Genomic DNA, 23335 nt, shown 5'->3' on the forward strand with positions numbered 1-23335 from the left:
CCGGAAGAGAAAGAATTGTGGATATGATCAGTTTAAAAAATATATTACAAGCAGTGTGTGATAGTGTTGCAAAGTCATCCTTGTGCCCTGGGCACCTCCATTTTTTGCTGACTGGTACTAGTTTAAACTGACTCTGACTGTCGCTGGGCTCTGCCTAACCAGACCCAGGGCCAGTGCAATGCTGAAAGCACATTTAGAATACAGTGAAAACACCTAAATACACTACACTATGGATTAGGGTACCCGTATGATTGGCATGCCCTTCCCTATAAGGCCCTAGTGCATAACAGGGCAGGGGGATTAAAACTACCTTTAAATTCCTAGTCTATGATAGGGCATGACAGTTTAGAGGCCAGAAGCCTTTTCTTCACTTGCATGTGTGTACTACTAAGAGCCTGAGGTCATTTTATATGCAGCCCTGTGTTATAGAACTGCTTTTACATGTAAACGGTGCCCAATCTCGACTTTGGTGTTAGGGGCTCTTATAAATTGATAACCTACCATATTTTGGCATTTTAGGTACACTCGGGTCTCCCCCAGGTGTCCCAGGGGTGAGGGTAGGTAATTTTAAGGAGGACCCTTATAAAAGAGGTTTTATATGCCCTGTGGGTAGAGAAATTGCACATTTCACATCCCTCATTGTAGTAAAGTGCTTCCCAAAATCAACTGTTGTGCTAAGAACACTGTGGGGTGAGGATCTACATTATTTTCTATATTCAGGACCCCTAAAGTCTCACCTGGGTTTCCAGGGGTGGGGACTAGTGTATTACAAGCAGGGTCCTTATAAAAGCAGTGTTATAGGCTCTGGTGTTGGAGAAATTGGACATTTCATTTTCTCCTTTGTAGATCCCCAGCCACATAGGTTAACATTGCACTAGTTTTTTTATTAATAACTACGGCAAAGGACATCCCAAAAATATAATTCAAGGATTTAGGAGAATGGTATCAATAAATCCAACAATATGTTGTTGTTGGATTTATCCTATGATGTATAGAAAATAAGTTATAAGACTTTCTTGTCTGTAAGCCAAAATTCAGCCTTCTAGTGGTCTGCCTTGATTGTTCAGAGTTAAGTGGATTAGCCAGGCTACTTTAATAAAGTGATAAGTGGCACCCGGGTGAGGAGCAATCTGGGAGGAGCGGGTTCTGCTACACTGGAATGCCAGAGCAAAGGGGAGGAGTCGTAAAACATGAGCTTCAAAGGCAGAAGGAGCCAGGCAGAAGAAGCCAGGTCCATTATCTACATCCATCCCCTCTGAACTCAGCCAGGTGGCAGGCTTAAGGAAGGACTGTGCAGATGCCAGGGGGAGGGAGACTATAGAGATGAGCCATCCTGGAGATTGGTTTAGCTATCTTGCCTCTCTGCTGAGACTTCAGCCATATTGAATTTTGGAGAAAAAAAGTGCTTCTTGGAGACCTTTGTACTACACCTTGGAAGAAATTGTCTTGCCCTGGGGAGTTGCCATGCACCTTAGTGGACAGGAATGCCCTTCTGTTTGACCCCTAGAGAACACAGAATACATTTCTGAGAGGAGCAGAGCCTCTCAGCTCTGTCGCTTGAAACTGAGAGAAGGATTGCCAAGCTAGAAACAAGATTAGCACCATAAGGCCCTGCATTCTAACAGACTGTGCCTGCTGCATTATCTGGAACAACTGCCCTTTGGATTAACCTTACTTCTAGAGGAATAAAGAGTGGATGCCATGCTGGAAACTTGATTTGCACCATCAGGCCATGCATTCCAACTGACTGCACCTGTTGCATTATCTGGCACTACAGCCCTTCGGATGTACCTTGTGTCCAGAGGAATAAAGAGTGGGCTCCCTGCAAGCTACAGGTTAAAAGAGCTCACCTGTGTCAAATCCACCAAGAGTCCCCTGCCTGGAGTGCATCCAGTGGGCTTTCAAGGGTTTTGGACAGGTGCATTGTGTCAATTGTGGTCCCAAACTTTCCAGGACCATCTTGGAGGTTCCAGAACCTTGGATTGTTTTGGACCCTTTGGACACCCAAGAGGAACTTCAGAAAGAAGTTCCAGAAGTTTGAAAAGTTTGGAGCAACTTTGGGAAAAAGACCTCCATAAGGTGACTAAGTGATAGAAAGTGTTTATTCTTTTAAAAAATTCATCTCTTGGGTTCCCTACATTGAATTTTTTCGTTTTGGTGTCATTTTAAAGATAAAAATATTTCCTATTTTTATAAATTGTTTGATTTTTTTATTGGGTGTTGCGTCTTAATTAATTACTGAATTTGTTTTTTTAAATGCCTTACATAACTGTCTTTGAAGTTAAGCCTGTTTGGTCGGAGCCAAGCTACCAAGTGTTGGGCATGGGAATCATTTTCTGAGATCTATTCTGAGTCCTGGACTGTGTTAATGGCTTATTGCCAACGGTTGAGGCATATGTACCACTACTAATAATCCACTTTCCAACAGAAAAGCTGCCACAAAACACTGAGGGAGGAATAGACTTCTCCTGTGCAATCCCACTTTCAAGAAGGAAAGATCGATGGCCCGATCCTTTTCAGGCAACGCAGTGAGAATCTGGAACTCACTTCCGCCTCAGCTCCAGACCACCACCTCCTCCCAGGCCTTCAAATCTGACCTCAAAGTTCTCCTCCTTCAAAGACACTTCCAAAGTTAATTCATGCCCTCTATTATCTGAAGGAAGACCTTTTAGTATTGAAAATTTCTATTCTCCATGACTATGGAAGTGCCTTCCCAGTGGGTTCTTGTGGTTTGAGAGACAGCCATTTATTGCAGTACTACCCTTTTACCTGTGTTTGGTACTCTTTTGTAACATGCACACGTCACTTTTCTCTTGTAACACAGTTTGCTACCTCTTACTTTTTGTTTGCATTCGATACTTGCACAAGTGCGAACATTGCCTATGTAACGTTTGTTCTTGTGTTTGAGTGTCCTCCATTTATTGCAGTATTATACCTCTACTTGTACTTTGTACGCTTTTGTAACCTGCACACGTCACTTTTTCCTCCTGTAATGCACCGTTTGCTACCTCTTGTATTTTGTTCGCTCACGATTGTCACTTTTGCCTCATGTAATGTAACTTTTGCTTTTGTAATTTGTTCATTTGTAATGTTCTCTTGTATCAGTTCTGTTCCTTTTGTGAAGTGCTCTGACACCTTCGGGTAAAGTCTGCGCTATATAAAAACGCATAAATAAATAAAACCCATGGTTTTTTATGCAAAGCACCAGCTATCGAAAGAGTAGACAGGATGTTGTGCCAAAAACGTATGCCTCCACAAGACAAGGCATAAAGTTTGTGAACCGTTTTATTTTCTTCCAACTTTTCACACTATGCATACTGCACTTTACAGCATACCCAAAAAAGTGTTAAACATGTTCAATAATACCCGTCCAATACAAAACCTATGCTTCACTTCACATGTCCTCACTTGCATTATTGCTGAATGTGGTTAAAATAAAAGCATACTTGCAAATTATAACTACATGCCTGCCTTTCTATTTCACTTCTGAGCTATGCGGTTCGATAAAAGGAGCTTGCGGCTCGGTAACCACGGACACTCTGTATAGTGTCAATGGTCGGTGGGGTGTAATCCCTGGTCTTTGGCACAGCGCGTGTCCGCCTCTCCGTTTAAAATGTATCTAATCTCCAAATTGGGGTGGGTAGCACCACCCACTGACTATCGCACATCATCTCGGGACTCGGATAGAGATGCATGCATACAGACTCCGTGTCTCTGTAGCCAATCAGCACATCGGAACTCTGGCCAGCGCACTAGGATTGGCTGACATAGTAACGATGCGCCAATCGTAGGTCATCTTACACATCAATAGTTTTCCCCTCCCAAACAACTTCGAGAATGTGTGATTGGTTGTTACGCGACCCGGAAATGCTGAATTCACAGACAAATGACATCCGTTAAAAGATCAACAACGGACAACGGGTATTAGGGTGAAAATACGAACGATTCGTGTAAGTAGGGGGCTTTAGAGGAGGAGGGCAGATGACACTAGGACTTTAAGAGGAGGGGTAGAGATTACTCGGATCTTTAGAGGAATGCAAAAGACAACTAGGTTATTTAGAATGGGAAAATGTTCAGGCCTCCGTACTGGGACCCTTAGAGTAGTTTGGGGTGCACTTTATTTTTGCAGCCCTATGTGGCACGGTGATTATTCAGAGGTTTTAAAGCGCTCTACACTTGTTCTCGATCCCTATAAGACAACCAAAGTAGATATCAGTCCGAAATATACAGTAAAGGGTAAGGCTAGTAGGCGAGTATCATGTACAATTGAGATTCAACATGAACATTCAAGAGTGGATGTTGCATTTGGGCTTTCGGAGGAGTAGGATGGGTGCGGGAACCTTTAGAAAAATGTGCGCGTCACTTGTACTTACCTTAATTGGGTTAGGTGAGTGTACTAGGGCTCGAGAGGGCGTACAGAGTTCTACAGAGGAGTCCAGTTGGGCATTTCGAAAACTATATAGCAATTAGAACTTCTCCACACAGGAGTGCAGGAAACAGTTGGACCTTCAGAGAAGTGCAGAAGTTTGAAGGGAGGAACCTGGATTTTCAGAGACGTGCAAGGGTCCCACAGAGCAGTGCAGAAGGGCACTTGGGCCTTCATTGGAATACGAGGGGGCACGTAGACCTTCAGATGAGTGCAGGGGCACTTTGACTTTGAATAACTGTGAATGAGTCCCTTGGGCATTTTGTTCCGAGGGGCGGGTGGGGGTGCCCCTTAGCTTGTCTGGGGCTGTGCAATCATTTAAAGTAGTTCGGAGTATTAGATATTACCGGGATGCTTGATGTCCGATATAAAAGTCTAGCGTAGGCATCTGGGCCTATGCATGTGGCCATCGCTGCAGCTGGTGGTTAGCTAACCTTTTCATTTTGCAGATTCTGCAAGAGGTGGTGTGTGATGTTATAGGAATTGATATCTATAGTGAAAATTGTCTGTTAATTTTCGTCAGGCCAAATTGCATCGCCTGCTAAATACTCTAGTTCACATAAAGTTACGTGCATAGATTCAGTTAGAATCGTTTAATTATCACACCCCTCTGCAACAGGATTCTGCTGCCCATTAATGCCAGCTAGGCGTTGTATACAATGGGTATTCGGGGCCCATTAGAAGGACAACCATTGGCAGTAGCTGATACAGGAGTCAGAATTTATTCATGCCCACTTATCCTTCTGCAGTTACCATTAGAAAATACATCCGTATATTATAAGATAGATAGTATGAATTGGGGAAAACCATTATATAGTTAAAAAATAAAACTGTCCCCATGCCCCACGGTTTGCATAAAGTGGTGAATGTCAGATTGAACATCTGTCTGTTCTGTGTGGATACAGTCACCTAAGACTGAACTATAAGTAACCCATTGAGCATTGTACAAATGACAGGGCTATTAAACTAAACTGTCCTGCATACCTTATTTTTTATTTGGATCATAATATGCTGTGGTCACTACTGTACTTATCAAGTCTTCTCTTCACTGAACAGCAATGCTTTGAGCAAAGCGCTTTACCGTACATCATCTAAAACTGGACTGTAACACTTTACACATAGGGCTAAGCAAGACGCCATACGAGACTGAGCAATAACTCCTTTAACCCAATTTTTGGTACTGTACACCACTTTGAAACTGAACTCGAACGAAATATGCCCTGAAATGTACTGGATGCCTTCCTAATATAAGATAATATTCTAATATAACAATATTACTGGACACTGCCTTCTGAACATGCACTTGTTGTGAATCAGTCTATGGCACATTTGACATGCTTCTATGCACTATATTTTCTGTAACTGAGCTGCAGTAAACACTGTTTACAAATACAGTAACTGGCATCAGCAGTCTGGCTCAAAGTGTAGATAACTAAAAGGTATTCACAACTGTCCCGGTAACTTGACAGAAAGAGATTTAGCAAGCTGTACCAACTATACGTGTAGACACTATATGAAAAATATTGTTTTATTTTTTCATTGTCACTTCAAGGAATATTCAATTCAGATCTGTTGCTTAGTAAAGTTTTATGGTGCTTGTGGAACTATTTTTCAGACAGAGACTTGGGAAACCATGAGAGTTATGACATTTCTTTACTGATCTTAGTCAAATCACATTATTCCTGTATTTGGAAAAGCAACCTGTTTGTCTCTGACAGTTAATTTGCACCAGACTGGTTTGATGTTTTGTTTCCATTTTTTTCAGGTTCCAGCAGCGGTCCTTGGGCCGCCATACATTGAGCCTTATTGGCCATCTTCCGAGTCCAGTACTTTTTTTTTGTGGTCAGTCCTGGTGTCCCATCAACTTCCCAGCATTGCACCTTCCGCCAACGCCCCCAGCATGCCCGCTGCAATCGTGGATAACACCCAAGTTATCTGCGAGGTGTGGGCTGTCAACTTGGAAGATGAAATGAGGAAAATCCGAGAGATGGTGCGCACGTTCAGCTACATCGCCATGGTGAGCAGGCCTCACCCAAGGGATGACATGGCCTGTGGCTCTTCAGCAGTGGGATTTGGTCATGCAGTAGGTGGAAAAAAAAAGCTGGGGCTGCGAACATTCTTTGTAGAAACGAAATCTAAACATATTGGGTTAGGATTACGGAGTAGTTAGTAAGTTTAGTTGGGGGCAAGCAAAGATTGAATGACTGAGCAGAAAAGGGAATTGCATGACCGGTCGTAAGATGGCAGGATGTTGAAAACCTGGAATGTATGTTGGCATAGCCATTAATACAAAATAAATTAGTTAATGTATATCTGAAATATATTTGCTAATGACCCGTGTAATATAGAACACACAAACTCAAACTAGGACTGTCCATTTGCTGGGGAAGAAGCAAATGATCTGGTTGTTAAAGTACCTCTGGATAGAGTTGTTACAAGTAGAAATGTGTCACCGGCTGAAAGGTACAAATGACTATTTTTTTAAGCATTGGTACCCCGAAAAGTGACTTGAGTTTTTCAGTATTTGGAGATGCAAATTTATAAAACACTCCACTAGTTTTGAAAATTTCACGAAGATTCGTCAACTGGCGCCAAAGTTATTGGGAAAAGAAAAAACGCTTTTCCTATGGAAGCTAGGTCCTAACTATAACTATCTACTGGCGACCGGCAGTAGATAATGAATGAATAAATAATCTCCTTCACCACAGCCCGCTTGAATTGTAACAGACTCCGACACAGCTCAGGTTCACCGCATATGACATGACATCACAAGACTCTGGCAGGATTAATACCATTCTCTTTTATTGAATTAGACCCCACAGACGCATTTCAGCGTGACTGCCTTCCTCAGTGTGGGTTCAAATAAACAGAGATTCGCGCTTCGATTTTAAATACAGCACAGTGTTTTCCCATTAGTTGGGCAGAACAGTCATGGAAAGAAGACTGTCTCCTTGTACTGGTGACGCTTCCTGTAGCCATAACAACCCTCTACCATATGCCTAAACAGTTAACCGTGGCCTGTGCCCGATTTTGGACAAAACAACTTCAGGTAATCCTCAACCCTTGTTGATAATGATTTAGTCCGTGTGTTGTGGCATCTTATATCGTAGTCCTACCTCCCGATGTTCCTGATAAAATATACCTCCACTGATGCGTCCCTCTCTGAGAGTGAATGACTCCGAACAGAATGCCGTCCTGAGGCCTGCCGTTTACACGCGAGGTGTAGTCACCTCTGTGTAGAAACCTAATACTGTTCCGACAATTGCGTCGGAGTGCAGCAGTCTTATACGCGTGCTCCACCAGTGTCTTGTGATTGTCTTTAATGCCCAGGTAGTGTCCCATTGTGCAATAAAATAATGCTCTGCTCTCTCTCCCCAATGCATTTTATTGATGGGCGGCATGCTGACTGGCGTATGCCAATACGGGGCGCATAACTGCATACCTCAAACTCCAACGCCGGGGGGCTCTACAGCGTGTATATTCCATACAATCTTCACTCTCTCCCGTTGCTGTGGAGCGCCTGACTAAATGTAAATGTAATTTGCACTTGTATAGCGCCTATCACCCAGGGGTCTTAAGCGCTGTACGAATACCGCTGTGGAACCCTTCCTGGCCTGTTCCTGTGAGGTGTCCACTCCTGGGCACCCCCAAGGTGAAGCCAGGCATCCTAGCGTTGTTAGGGCCGGTGTGGAGATTAAGCAAGCTATTGCCCAGAGTTGCAGAGTGGAACCTATGATTAGAGTAGGCACCGAGGCGAGAATTATCGGGTCCGAGGACATTGAGCCCAAGACCCTGCTGCGATGGGGATTGAACCCTGGTCCCGGGCCAGACCTCTGCCTCAGGGTCTGCCGCTCTAATCGATGAGCCACACTTCTCCACTAAGAGGGCGTGTCGGTAACAGTTCGGGCAGCTTGTTTGAAACATCCTTCACCGCAGCCTGTTTAAAATGTAACAGACTCCGACACCGCTCAGGTGTTCACTACATATTAAATTCATGACATCACAAGACTCAGGCAGGATTAATACCACTCTCTTTCATTGAATGAGACCCAACAGACGCGTTTCGGCGTGTCTCCCTTCCTCAGTGTGGGTTCAAAAAAACGGATTCACACGTCGATTTTAAATACATTGGTAGGGCGTAACAGTCATTGAAAGGACTGACTTTTCACATGATATAAAACTAATGTAGGGTATGATTTGTACTCTTCGTGAAGGAAAGCCCATTATCTACATGAGAGCAACTGTAACGAGGGGAATTACTAGGAATTACATTTATTGGCCAGAACTACACATAGAAGCAGTAAAGGCAGTCTACAGGTTATCACCCAATTTAAAACCGCTCTGCAGAAAATAAGGTGTAGTCTGAAGAGAATGAGTTGGCAAAGGTGTTAAATTGGAAATGGCAGTGCCCAGCTGACATAAGAACTCAGAAAATTTACAGCAACAAGGAAAGCGCATGTCTGGAAACTGCGAGATGATAAAGGGAGTGTATGGGACATGGAAACTCCTCTTCAAATTAAAAGACCTATGGTTCAAGAAAAACTGGTTTAGGTGAGACGCATTGACAATAGCAAAAACCTGTGAACAGGCTACTGCATGCATGATTAAAATGAGAGCTCTCAGCTGTCGTAAATGATTAGCTAGCACTGCTCAGCCACAGATAGACTATAGTAATGAAACGTGGGAGAGCCGACAATGACGATCTAGTGAATTTAATTCACTGGCACATGTATGCATTAAGGGCAGTTTGAAGTATGATGCCAACGGATTGTGCGGTCACAGTAAGCATGCAACCAGCGTTATCTGGTAGGTAAAAGCTAAGTTACTGAGAAATCAACAGGCTATTTGATCAGAGCACTGTTTGTTTTGCAACTGCCTCCGGATCTTATCCGTCAGTGTTAGAAAGTGCTTCTTCCCTAAAGTTCTTTATAATGACTTATTGGTTAGAACTCTTCGCTACATGTTCAGAGTGTTGACCGTCATGTGTTTCGTGTTGTGCAGGGTTGGGGATAGTCTGGATTCTAGGCATAGTTTGCCATTGTTGAATGATTTCATCAGTGATTTGTACCCATGCTTTGGGTAGAGCTATGAAGGGGTTTGGCCTTTCCCATTTGGTAACTAAAATACACATTTATTTTCACAATATCTAATTGTGATTGCTAATATTGAAGTAGAAGGGCAGTGGTTTTCTCTTGAAGGCTGGATCTAGCGGCTTGCTTATTAAGATCAATTTGTTTGTGCAATTGCTTGTCTTTTAAAGGCAACTGGTTAAGTAGTAGCTTTTTTTCTTAACTTTCTGATTGTTTGATGGTAGTTGAAGTGAGGGGGATGAAGGAGCTGCGTTCTTCAATTTTCTTTTAACCTTTCTGCAGTGTTAAGTGTTCTTTTAATTGCTGTCCTTAGGATACAGAATTTCCTGGGGTGGTGGTGAGGCCGATCGGTGAATTCCGCAGCACCATTGACTATCAGTATCAGCTTCTGCGCTGTAACGTGGACTTGCTTAAAATCATCCAGCTCGGTCTGACTTTCATGAATGAGAAGGGAGAGTATCCGCCTGGGACCAACACCTGGCAGTTCAACTTCAGGTTTAACCTCACGTAAGTCAAGAGCAGAGGAAGGCAACTGTATCTGCTGGCTGTTACTTCCAAGTGAGAACTCATACATAGTAATTGCAAATGAGAATAATTAATGTTGCTGTTGATGGTTGTGAACTCTCCTATAGGTGACAAAAAGCTAACAAGGGACTTGCTTCTCGTGATACACGTCAATGTATCGCTTCCATTACTTACCACCCTCACCTTCCTTTTATCAGTGTAACAGTACCCTCAATGTCTAGACCCTTCTTTTTAAAGCTTTCACCTTTATCGGTGAATGCTTCTGAGGAGAGAGTGGTTGAGATTTTGAGGTTAATAGGTATTGTGACAACAGCTAGTGACAAAAGTGGAATTCTATTTTTCACACTACACTAATCTTCTGGGATTGGCTCTGCAGGGTCTTTAGACTGGTGTTTTCAAAATGTGAGATTCTTTATATACCCTTCTTCTCTACAGAGTTCTTGTCCTCCACAATAACTCCTGGCTACTAAATCAGTGTTGAATTCCAAGCTTTGTGTAAGATCGAATCAGCTTTGTATAAAACGCACACTGAGCTCTCTGGGCGTGAGTTGCTAAAGTGTTTGTCCTCCCAAGTTGCTCATAGGCTCACAAATATCACGATTTAAAGTTGCAGCTTAACTTGATCGATTTTCAAAAACAATAAGACCTACAAGTCTTGGTGAGTTCCAAAAAGTTTGACATTTATTCAATTTGTAGACATAGGCACATGCCTTTGTCAGTAAACTTCAACTGGACCCTGCTACACATCCCTCTGTAAATTCATAATATACTTGTGCCTCCAAACCGCTTGCTAGCAAAGTCCCTCCCTTCTTTCAAATAGAAGTTCTTTCCCCCAGGTGTTGCTCAACTAATTTCGTGATTTTTAGCATGTGCTCCTTCTTACTAGCTCAGACCCAGGCTTCTTGTTTATAATCCTGTGTGTTTAATCGTAGCCCAACCACGAGGTCCCACGCTGTGAGTCTCTTCCTCTTTATCTCTCACCCTTATTTAATTCATAGTGTCACATCTTCTCCATATCTTATTGTTCATTCCCCCAAAACGTTTACATCCTTGCGCAATAGCACAGTGGCTATCAACCCAACAAATGTTTGCCCTTCATGTTCTACACACTGTAGCTGCATTTGTTCATGTTATCTGGCCATTCTTATTGCTATCTCTGCCTCTTTTACTCCCCAGTGAGGATATGTACTCTCAGGATTCCATCGACCTTCTAGCTAATTCGGGGCTGCAGTTCCAGAAGCATGAAGAAGAGGGAATTGACACTTTGCGGTTTGCTGAACTCCTTATGACCTCTGGAGTCGTTCTCTGTGACAATGTCAAGTGGCTGTCCTTTCATAGGTATGTATCTGTGTTGTGTGCGTTAAAGTTGAGGGTGGTATGTGATCATGTACGAGTTTTATTTACAGTACATTTCTTTTTACATCATACAGTTACGGACGTCAACCATTGTCTTCACACATATAGTTCCTCATTCCACAATCAACAGTATTCACACAGTTCCTCTTACCACAACCAACAGTACCAGGACTTACATATATTATGGTTTATGGAATTCAAATTGTGTAAGACGAAAATGTGTAATACCCAAAATATTATGAACTGGCCTTTGTTATAAAGTACCTGGTGGCGCCCGGTGCGACAATCCATGTTGGCGCCCCCACACTACATGACCGCCTCCTCAGATTCTCACTACCAGCTGGCATAATTCCCCCATATCTCTCCAATCATACGTTCTTGCTAAACACAGTGCTCCCCCCACCCTCAAGGTCGGCGCCCCTCCACAGGTCAGCACCCAGTGAAGCAGCGCCAGGCACACTGCCCTAAGGTACCATAACAAGAAACCTCCCAATCATGTATTCATTGTCCTATATTTTCACAAGCCTTTCTGGGTTCAGGTTAAATTACCAAGGCTCTTTTCAGCCATTTTTCTGTTATTCATTTTTACAGTGTTATAAAGCGCACTCAGGGTATCTGCGAATTCTACACACAACAATAAGGCAATGTTAAGACTCATAAACAGAACCGGAAACAGGCAATCATAAATGTATAAAACTTACTTCTCATTCCCTTGGTGAAATAAAAACCTGCGGTGCAATAAGCATTCTGGATAGGATAAAGGGGAGAGCAGAGACAAAGTAAGAGGCTTAAGGGAAGCTATGTTGAGAGTGCATAAAAAGAAAGGGAGGTGGTCTGGGTGTGAAAGGAGTCAAGGGGAACAGAGGGTTGGAGACTTGATTATGGAATTGATGCAATGAATAGAAGAGACCCGCACTATTCTGAGAGCGAGAACAGTGGAGATGATTCATTTAGGTAGCGTTCAAACATGTCTGAAAGGGCATTCCAAAGCCTCCGAGATGACTTAATTTGCCCAAAACAACATTTTATAAATGTTTAGGGGGCCTCTAAAAGGATATCCCAACAGAAACCTGGAACTGTTGCGTTTCTTTAAGTACTAACTAACATACCAGAACCCTGATCTTAAAAATGTTTACATCACACTCAAACAAGTTAACTTTAAGCATACACTTTAAAACATAAGAGCTCATTTTGTGGACAGTTTATAATAATCATTGATTTTGTCATTCTTAATCTGAAGAATGCCTTCTTTAAAGGAAGCGTTTGCCAATGCTTGAATGGCATTAAAATAAAAAATGCACACAGTGGTTCGGCTTCAGAAGCGCTAAACACACAGACATGGCTTTCTGTAGTCTGACACCAACCTCCATATACGTCATTCTGAGTTGCTGAAGGACTGTAGAGATGTTGTAGCACCTTAAATACCATGTTGTAGAGATGGGCACGATTCGTGCTGTGCTATTGGTAGGCCATCATTGTATTTGTCAGTTAATATCTGGATTCTATTTTAGGCCTATGTTTCAGTTGTGGCTGATTGAGTTGGATAATCAGTTGTGTGGCTGTGTTTGAAAGGGTTCTTTCTGTATGTATGTTTGATTGTTTGTGTGTTAGAGTGCTTAGATGTAATGGGCGGAGGGTACGTGCCATCTTGGAAAATTACGTGCCTTGACCAGCTTGAAGTATGAGACTCGGGTAATTGAGATGAAGAAATGTTGCTTTATTACAATGTGGTGTTTTGTTTCGATCCGAAGAGCAGGGCGCTGTTGTGTGCTTGGTGAGGTTATATTTTTAAATAAAAAACTATTTTTTTGATTGAGAATCTCGTATCCCAATACAGTAAATCAAGGGTGAGACATCAGGGTTTATCGAATTCGACCTTGCTTCAGCAGCATTGGCTTTAGCGAGAGTATTCTGTTCATCTTCTCATCGGTCATATGCCCTGTTATCAAGGTTCGTCAGGGTGGATTTGAATATTGTCTTTCTTTAGGTGAATTTAAAAGTGAAAGATCAGTTGCTAAAGTAAAACGTGCTTCCTCTCAAGAGGCTCGCCACCGTTTGCATTGTTCAAATTCCAGTCTCAATTCTTCTGACAATTTCTGAGATTCACATTGGGAGAAAGTCATTATCAGTACACTGTCCTTCGATTCGGACTAAATTCAGCTCCCTGAGCCTTCTCAAAATGTATAGCAGTTGTCATAGGCTATCTAAGAATAATTTGTGTACCCATATCTCAACAACTGGCTTATTGAAGGCAATCACTCAAATAAAAGAAAGGCAGGACTACAAAACTGCTAAGAAAGCTAAGCTTAAACATCACTATGGACCAATCAATACAGAATCCACCAACTTTCTAGATATACTTGGGAACCAAAATAGAAACAAGAAACGAAAGTGCGCGTCCAGCTATTCTACAAAAATGTCATCACCTAAGAGGTACTCCCAATCCATGAGGTCGCCAGATTGCATCACTCCTAGGACCCATGGTATCTTTCATATAACTACTTCCAAATGCCCATCTGTTCATGAGACCGCTACAACAGTGTCACGTGGATCATAGGTCCCCTAAAGAGAGGCAATTGGGAGGACATTCTCCAATTAACAACATGAGCCTCACAATCACTAACATGGTGGTGCAGCAATAATTTTTGGGGAAAGAAGTTCGAGACCGATCGTAGTAACAGACACGTCATTATCAGGTTGGGAGGCTTATTTCCCCAATTTGACAATTAAGAGCCATCGGAGACACAAAGAAAAAATGTACCATTCCACTTTTTAAGATCAGAAAGTGGTATCACTGGCCTTGAAAGTATTCACCACATCTGTAACATCATGATTCAAACACCACTACTATGCACTATATCAAGGGGGGGGGGGTCACTTGCAAGACCAAGATGGAGGAAGCACTTTAAAATATCTCCATACACCTAACACCGTTATTTGCAGATTATCTCCACTTTTGACAGCCATCTGCCGTTTAAACCTGCCCCATTGAGTTCCTGGCCTTGCCCTACACCAGCTAAATACATTTTGAGCAACATTTGGACTCCTGGGGCGACACCGGAGTACTGGCCTGGATTAGGGCTACTGCTGTATGGTGACAGGCGGTGGCTGAGTGTGGTGGACGAGCTTCGCTTTTTCATGGTGGCAAAGTGCCCATGAAGGTTGGGAGTCCCTTGCCCACTTGGTGAGACACCCCCTGCACCAGGGGAGGCCTGCTGCAGCAATGGTGCTGCCATGCAATAGCGACGCACTACCTGAGCCTTGGGAGAGTGGGGGTGTAGGCCGGAGGCACATTGAGGCACCAACCAACTTGGCAACCCTGCCTGGAGCGCCGGATTACCGCGTGTGAGCGGGGAGACTAGTACACTGCAGTACTGCCATTCTGCTGCACTGCGCAGCGGTTGTGAGGGTCTGGGGGTTCCTAGCGCACCTAGGCCGTGTTCGGCGATTGTTTGCACCTGCAGGAAGAGACTGTGTTAGGGGATCAGCAGCCCCTGCACTGGTGACCGCTGCCCCTAACTGCCTCTAGTCTGAGCCTCTTGAGAGGGGGGTCGCTGTGTGATGCTCCGGAGCGGCCTTGCGACCTTTCGGCTGTGCTGGGAGCACTAGGTGCTGTTGGGCTGCTTTGTAACCGCTCTGCCACTGGCTGTGCGGCCCAGAGGTCGGTACAGGCCAAGGCCCAGCCCCCGACAGTTATCTTCATACAGCCACGCGGGGGCGCTTGAGACAGACAGTTGGCCCTCAATTGTGTCTGCTGCCCTGGCCTGTCTCCACTATTGCCCCCAAAGGCCCAGACACTACAGTGGGAGAGGCAGAAGACACAAGGCACCGGAGAAGTCTGTACTGGGGTCATTACACCACGCTGCTCCGCCCTGCAGGCTGACTAGCTAAAAGGGCTTGTATTTGCAGTGCCCTCCCCCAGAACTGTATTACCTGCCTGACACTGTCCTGACTCTCTGTTGCCTATATGTTTGATGTGCTGCTGCATGTTGTGCCTGCTCTGCTCCCCTCGACTCCCACCTCATTTAGTGGTCTATGCTGCGTACCAGTGCATTCTCCCTTCTTGGTGGGGAGTTGCATCAGCCGGTATGGGGGGGAACTTTTTTCCTCCTCCCCTGCTTCATGTGTCTCATATGCTCACAGCATGAGGTGTGATTTTCCTGCTGATTCCTGAGGAGACTGAGTGACGTGGCCAAGTGCAGTAGGCTCCCTGCCTACTGCACTTGGCTGCTTGTGCTGCGGTATCCCGGAGACAACTAAACACCAGCAAGCGGGCCCTTAAGAGTGTGGGACAGAGCCACTACACCAACGGACCATTGCGTACGCTACATTGAAGTGTAGCTTTTACGCTCATCTACCCAGGGCACACCTTTCTCCCCTTCGACTGCAACTACTGCGGCGACCAAGTACCGCGTGGCCACTCCCTATCGCTTGAAGACAAATTGGACACCGTTCTGGAGGCTACTGAATGCACTAAGGCCTCCCTAGAAGCCAAGATAGATAATGTGGCTACAGCAGTCACATTGCTACATGCAGACCACTGCAAGCTTGCTGATTCGGTTGACAGCGGAGTGCATCCTTGCAGACCTGTGGGCAAAGTCCCAACACATAGAATCCTCCTTACAGACCTTATCGGAGTGCGTCCAAACCTTGGAGCAGAGGGCCGAAGATGCAGAGGGAAGATCAAGGAGAAATAATGGTCCCGTTGTGGGCCCCCAGAATGTGGAGAGCATGATGCAGTCACTATTATGGAGCGATGGCTGAGTGACCTCCAGCTGTCTTGTCACAGTTCTTCTCCTTTGAAAGGGCACACTGTGTCCCACCGCGAAAACCCACCGTTGGCTCCAGCCCATGACCATTGGTGCTCCGTTTACTTCATTATTGTGACAGAGATACCATCCTGCATGAAATTCAGAAGCCCACTGAGATCAAAGACATCGCCTTCATCGTGTTTTTTCCGGATTATACCATTGCAGTACAGCTCCAGGGGAACTCCTTTCTTGCTGTGAAATGATGCCTCAGCGACCTGGGCTTGCGCTACCTGCTCCTCTTTCCAATGCGCTTATTGGTGGTTGTGGGTGGAACCACGCATTTCTGTGACTCACCGGAAGATGAATGGGGATAGTTGGAGGTATCTGGAACCCGGGTGCCCTGATTGTCGCAGCCGGACACTGGCACAACTCGCACTCCCTCTGGGCGCAGACTTAGACTGCAGCATTCTTCGACTCCCAAGGCTACACCTGACTTTGAGCAGATGACCGCAGAGTGCAGACACGTGTTGCAACGTGCTGCTGCAAATGCTAACGCCACACAGCATTCCAGTCCTGAAGAAGAGTCACTTCGATCTTCTAGTTACGAAAGCTCCACTGCCACTTGGCCCTCTTGGCTAAAGTCAGCGACCCTGCCAGCAGTGACTTCACAAACAGTGTACACCACTATTTGATTCATATTGCATAGCTTCCATCAATCTAGAGTTTGCATTGCCGCTGTTCCTTGTTTGCAGTTGTCTAACCATGTCCCTTTACTTCACAGGTTTTCCTTCATATGAATGACATATGGGCTTTACTTGTATAAAGAATATTTGTTCTTGATTGTCTTTCATCAGTTGGGGTTCCTTTAGCTCTAGTTTTTGTACCGTTTCCCCCCTATACTGATACCATAACGGTTTGAGTGACGTACATTGTTTCATGGTTTGGGCAGACACTTGTTTTGTGCACTGCTCTGTGGTATTCACTGTTTTTAGACATGTCTTTACTGTTTAAATGTGTATGTATTATGTGGCCCGTACGTATCCCCTCCACTCATGAAGCATTACTCCTATGCACACACCGAGCCATAGCTGCATTTCACATGGTCAACTGCTGCCACTTCTGTCAAAGGGAACATGGCACACACTAAAGTGATAACTTTGAATGTGTGTGATGTCCATACCCCTGTGCGCTGCCATGCTATTTACTCTTCTCTTAAGCGCCAATCCACACATAGTGCATTGCTCCAGGAATCTCACTTGGTGCTTCTAGAAGCAACCAAGCTGCAGCGATGATTGTGGGGTCACCTTTACTACTACCAGGTTAAATGTCCTGGAGGTATATCCATTTACTGATTTCTCTTACGCCCGTGGGGTATTGATATGGATCCGGCCAGTGGTCCCCTTTGTGGTGAATGATGTAGTGACCGACCCAGAGGGTTGTTATATTTTTATCAAAGACTGACTAGATGGCCACCATATACTTCTAGACAACATATATGCTTCAAATACTGATCAAACACCGTTCCTGCGCGCAATATCAGGGATCTTGTCCCGCTGCAGTGGTCTCCCATCATTGCTAGGAGGGGTCTTTAATAGCGTACTGGTTACTGACCTGGACTGCTGGTTCCCCACACAGCTGTGACCTGTAACACTCACACACTTGGTGATTGGCTGTAGAACTGGCACCTCACCGCTATATGGCGTCTTCACAATGCCTCCGCCAAGGTGTACACCTGCCTGTCACCCGCATTGACTCTCTGGGCAACACCTACTCGGATTATGATCGTCATTACCTTCACCTTACATGGGACACAGGTTCCCCTCTATCCCTAACTGGTTCTTACAGTCTGTCGTGATGGAGGATCCATTGTTTTGGTCTTTTATTGGTTCAGCCATTGATGATTACTTTGATCTCAATGGCAGCACTGTAGACGCAAGGTCAACTGAGTGCAATGCTTTTAAGGTGACGCTTTGAGGCCACTGTTTAGGAGTCAATTGGAACATGCATCGGCAACTGGAGAAAGACATATTGCACATTGAGCGTAGACTTTTACTCATCAAAACCAAGGTAGTGCACGAACCGCATAGCAGACCTTATTTGGTGGAGGTGCGGCGCCACACTCGTGATGCTCTTGGAAAGGCTGCATTGCCTTAACTACGCTTCCCACTCTGCTAAGACCCACACCGCCATTAAAAATAATGGGGTGACCCAGTATCCCTCAGAACCTGGGAAATCTAGTAGTATGCAGCAACAGTTGGTTGTATGGGGGAGGTAATATTCATTTAACATGAGAATGAATCCCTCGCAAGCATTCTATTTGGCAAGGCAGATCAATCGGGCAAGACAAAATAATATAGGACACTAACACATTAAAGTTTCAAGGTATATGATCATTCATATACCGTAAAGTGATGTACAAAATAGCAGGACATAAGGTCACACCGGGCTGTTGGGAAACATACACAATATGAAAGAAAAAAACGGTACATCAAATCTTACAATTAGACATAGTTGACATATACACAGATACAATTATTACACAAAAGATTCTTTTTGAGAGTATCCCAAAGAAACGGATAACTGTACAAGCAGAGGTCCTTTTTACATTAGAGATGGAAGAAGCTTGTCAGGTTAAGGGAGTGCCGGTGGCTATCGTTGACGTTTCGACCCATTATGTGTGTAATTCCTAAACATCACCCCGGGTCTTCATCAGGACTGGACAAAGTAAAACAGCCTGTGATGATGGTGAGAACTCTCTACTGTAGATATCTTAGAGAACAACCAATGCTGTAGATGAAAAGGATTTGCACCCGTAGTCATGTTTCTGCAATGTAGTAATCTTTTTATTAGTTACAACCAACCGTGTGCATTTTAGGCCAATACTTTTTGCATATAAATCTGTCAGTTCTAGACAGTTATCAAACAGCATTTATACATTACATAGTGTTCACACCTTCTGTGTTTCTACGCATTTCCAATTCTACCGTCGGGGATACCACTATATCACCCCGATATTTATTCCAGCCGGACCATTTCCGGTCCCATTTTTTGGGGCATCCCCTCGCTAGCAAGGACCTCAGTTTCTGCCAGCATGCATCTGTCAAGTTCTTTCGCCCACATATAGACACTTGGAATAGCTGCTCCTCCCCATCCTTTTGCTATTTCTTGTTTAAGCAGCATAAATGTGGCGTCAGGAGAATCTCCTTACACAGGGCCTTTTGCATGTGTTCAGAGGCCCCCTCCCACAGGACACGCAACCTCGGGCAGCTCCACATAGTGTGATAAAATGTCGCCTGTTGGCCACATCCCCTGAGACAAAGATCGTCCGATCTAGAACCTATTTTCACCAGAGTCTGCCCCGTCATATACGAGCGGTGCAGTATCCGAAGTTGGATTAGCCTGAATTTCTGCGTAATGGGCCGCCTCCAGAGGAGGCATCTGGGCCTCCTGCCACTCTTCGTCACTGAGCACTCCCAAATCAACCTGCCATCTCTCTAAGTCTCAGGAAAGCATCAGGAAGGTTGTTGCAAAGTTTCCTATACATAAGGGAGATGGCCTTTGAGGTCAGTGGCCCATCCAACCATCTGTCCTCAAGTGGCGATGAATCTGGTATATCTGTGAGAGACGGTAAAGCCGCCTTAAGGGCGTGGCGGATTTCCAAGTATCTATACGCTTCTCCTTGAGCTAGTTGATATTGTTTCTGGAGTTCCTCAAATGAAAGTATATCCCCCTTTTTGACCAGGTCTTTCACTACAGAGATACCAGTTAGGTCCCATTTGTCGAACCCGGGCTGATGACACAGCATGCCCAGTTTCTGCGTGTACCAGAGTGGGGCCACCTTAGTAAGAATGCCAGCCCACCCCAGTCGAGAGTTCACCGTTCGCCAGATCTCCAACGTGTGCGATGTAGGCCAAAAAAGCGCCCCTTGTTTTTCCTGTCATTAAAGTACAGGGCTCCCAAATATCCGGACCGGTCAGTTTGGTAGCGGTCGAGTGCGTATGCGGGGTCTTCCGGAGGGCAGTAGATCCAGCGATTGACAGTCACTAATTGTGCTGCCCAATAGTATAATTGTAGGTGGGGCAGCGCATTGCCCCCCATCATACCAACTCTTTTTCAGTTTCTTTAGCGCCACCCATGGTGCCCTCCCATCCCATAATAACCTACGGACCCCCCCTTCCACTGTTTTGAAATAAGAATCCGGAACTTCATACGGGCAGTTTTGAAGGATATATAAAAATCGAGGAAGGGCCAACATCTTAAACAGTGCTGCCCTGCCTATCAGTAAGAGCAGGAGGGACCGCCAATGTTTCACATCCGCTCGGAGTAGAGCCAGCGGAGGGGCCAAGTTAGAGCTGTAGAACAGATTAGCATCTGATGTACCATAGATCCCTAAGTATTTAAACCCATCTTTCGCCACCACTATGGAGCAGTCCGCCGGAAGCCTGGGGACCTGCCCCCACAACATATACAACACTGATTTATGCCAGTTAATCGCATACCCAGAATACTTGCCAAAATTCGTAAAGATATCGAGCCCCACCGATATTGATTTATATGGGGAAGCCAAGTATAGGAGTACATCATCCGCATATAAGGATATTCGGTCTTCTACATCATCTGCCCACCTCATCCCACGCACCATAACATCCCGGCGTATCCACGCCGCAAGAGGTTCTAACAAAAGAGTAAATATCAACAGAGACAGAGGGCATCCCTGCCTAGTACCACTCCGCAAGTTAAATGTCCTGGAGGTATATCCATTTACTGATGTAGTAATCTTCATTGAAGTCATAAGAGACCCACATACTGCCCCTGCCGTTTAAAGCTGTGGGCGGTGCGATGATATGTAATCTTTTTACCTTTTACCTGTAAAAAAGAACTGGCGGTGGGAGGCAACTGCCAGTATAAGGCATTGTGTGAAGGGGTGTGTGAGAAGTTGGCCTGATATATAGTGTTCACTATTCTAGTGATCACTGTGTATCATACCAAACAACCCTTATTGATGATTGGTTGTAAGTCAACCTTTTAGACCAGCTATCCTAGTAGCATGGACACGAGCAGTCTTCAGGCTAAACTCTAGAGGGCGAGTTAAGCCAGCTGTTTTACCATCACATATACCCCTTGAACACCAAGTGAAAGGACACCACACAAGTTGTTATGAAAATAAAGGATATTTATTTATAACAAGTCTACCCTGAACTCTTTATGAGTCAGGGAGCTAAGCACAATACAAAACTCTTAAGAAAATACTATAAGTTGCACAATTTACACAAATGCCCGAGGGGCACGAAAAACCATATACACAAAAAGTGGACAGGTAAGTAACAAGATCCAGAGGCGTCAGGATCGCTAGGACTACACTACTGAACCCTAAGGTTAGGAGCAGGAGGCCTAGGGAGATCGTGTGCAGAGTGTGCACTCTCACGCGGGATGCGGGAAGAAGTCTATGGATGCTGGATTTCGTAAAGTTAGTGTTATCGGACGAATTCGACTAGTTAGGCTGAAAACGAAAAAGGATCTGGACACTTAGATAGTGAACCTACGTTGGAGCACCGAAATGCTCGAGTTACCTAGCCCAGGGGCTGCGGCTGCATAGGGTTCAAAAGACGTCGGGAATCCTCGTTACAGTCTATGGAGCCTGAAAGAAGAAGTTGCTGGCAGGCGACCAGTGATGAAGTTCGATGGGATCTAAGCCTGGATCGGAGTTGAAGATGACCTGAAAGCAGAGGGGACTCAGTTCTTAATCACTAGCCAGTGATCAGATGGGCACCAGGATGGCACCGGATGAAGTCACCTCGACCAGGAGAGTGGGCGACGCTTGGCTGTGCAGTCTCTCGGACCAGGAGGCGTTGTCGGCGACCAGGATGGAGGGGCGAGCTGTCCCAAGAGGGTGTCTGCTGTCGGCGCTGCGGAAACCAGGATTGGAGCAACAAGCCTTGGCAAAGGCAAGCCCACGTGGTGGACTCAAGATGGCGTCTGGAGTGGACCAGGAGGGTCCAGGGCGCTCCTCTGTTGGAGGGGAGCAAGGGCCAGTCTGGAGCAACCAGACCAGCGATGGAAGTGTCGTGGTTCGTCGTCAGGAGGGCTACAAGCCAGCAGGCAAGTGGCCGGACAACGCGGTGAGCAGCAAAGAGCAGAAGGGCCCCACGCAGATCTCGTGGATGCTGGGGGGCTGGACTTCGGTGCTGGAGCTGCTCAGGGTTAGGGCTTCTCAAACCCCAATGCACTTAGTCGAGGGTCTCTCGGGGGTCGTGCTGGTGAAGCGTCGTGCAGGTCTTGAAGATGGCCGGTCCCACGGGTCTCGTCGCACCCACGAATCTCAGCTGGGCTGGATGATGTAGGTAGAGGTCAGAGAGGGAGGGAAAACCGGGTCTTGTCTAGCTGGGCAGTCTTGATCCGGAGGATGGACTTCAGCAAACCGCAAGAGCTTCGATGGTGCCTGCTGGTGCAGGGTGGCTACTCCTTAGCCACAAGGGAGAGTCTTCAGAAGAGTCAAGAGTTCCTTTCGTGGAAAGTAGTTTCAAGATTCAAGATTATCTAAATTGGGAAGGGGGCCTGCTCCTATCTTTATACTAAGAAAAGTGGCTGGAACGCGACTAAGTCCTGCCCTATGGGTGGGACTAGGAGGGGAGTGGTTACACCCCTCTCCTTGGTCCGGTCTCTCCCCAGCTCAGGGGCTGGTGTGCCCCAGGAACTGGTTTGAGCCGGCATATGCACAGTGAGCACCGGGGTGCCACTTGCAGTCACCTTCCTTTCAGCCCTGCCTACCTGGAATACACAAAATCCTGTCTGGGATGGTGCTGGCACCGCCCCTGACAGGAAACCCTTTGTCCATGCCTCCGTTGCTGGAAGGACTCCCAGCAGCAGGAGGGCAGACTTGTGTCTCGGTGGCAGCATCCATTTTGTGGAGCTGAGGCTATGTCTGACTTTAACCGGGGTTCACAGTTACATACATGTCGTGTCCCTCTAGAAGGGTGGAATGCTAACCCCGTCGCCAGAATTGGCGAGGGGTTAGTATTCCAATTCGTATGACACCTTACTCGACATATTTTGATAAAGCTATACCAAAGTTAGCATTTAACCGCGAGGATTATAATGCACTTAAGAGTATATGGTATAGCGTTATCATGGAACAGCTATTTGGACTTGGTTCCGCAAGCTGCAAACGGGTTCAGCTCATGCCAGAG

At 45.4% G+C, this 23335-nt stretch overlaps 1 protein-coding gene across 4 annotated transcripts in view; it reads left to right on the forward strand.

The window, feature by feature from the left end:
* The window catches only part of CNOT8 (CCR4-NOT transcription complex subunit 8), a 311753-nt gene that overhangs the window by 268668 nt on the left and 19750 nt on the right, over positions 1–23335 (forward strand). For 2 of the 4 annotated variants that reach the window (XM_078653688.1, XM_078653691.1), the window contains 3 exons: positions 6192–6443; positions 9830–10023; positions 11218–11379. In XM_078653688.1, the coding sequence (XP_078509814.1) occupies positions 6327–6443; positions 9830–10023; positions 11218–11379 (473 nt within the window). In that variant the 5' untranslated portion in view covers positions 6192–6326. Of the gene's footprint in view, positions 1–3832; positions 3951–4063; positions 4237–6191; positions 6444–9829; positions 10024–11217; positions 11380–23335 lie in introns of those variants that run through there. The other 2 variants (XM_078653689.1, XM_078653690.1) reach the window with 2 other exon arrangements.

The sequence above is a fragment of the Lissotriton helveticus genome, chromosome 7 (assembly GCF_964261635.1).
Source record: "Lissotriton helveticus chromosome 7, aLisHel1.1, whole genome shotgun sequence".
Classification (NCBI taxonomy): domain Eukaryota; kingdom Metazoa; phylum Chordata; class Amphibia; order Caudata; family Salamandridae; genus Lissotriton; species Lissotriton helveticus.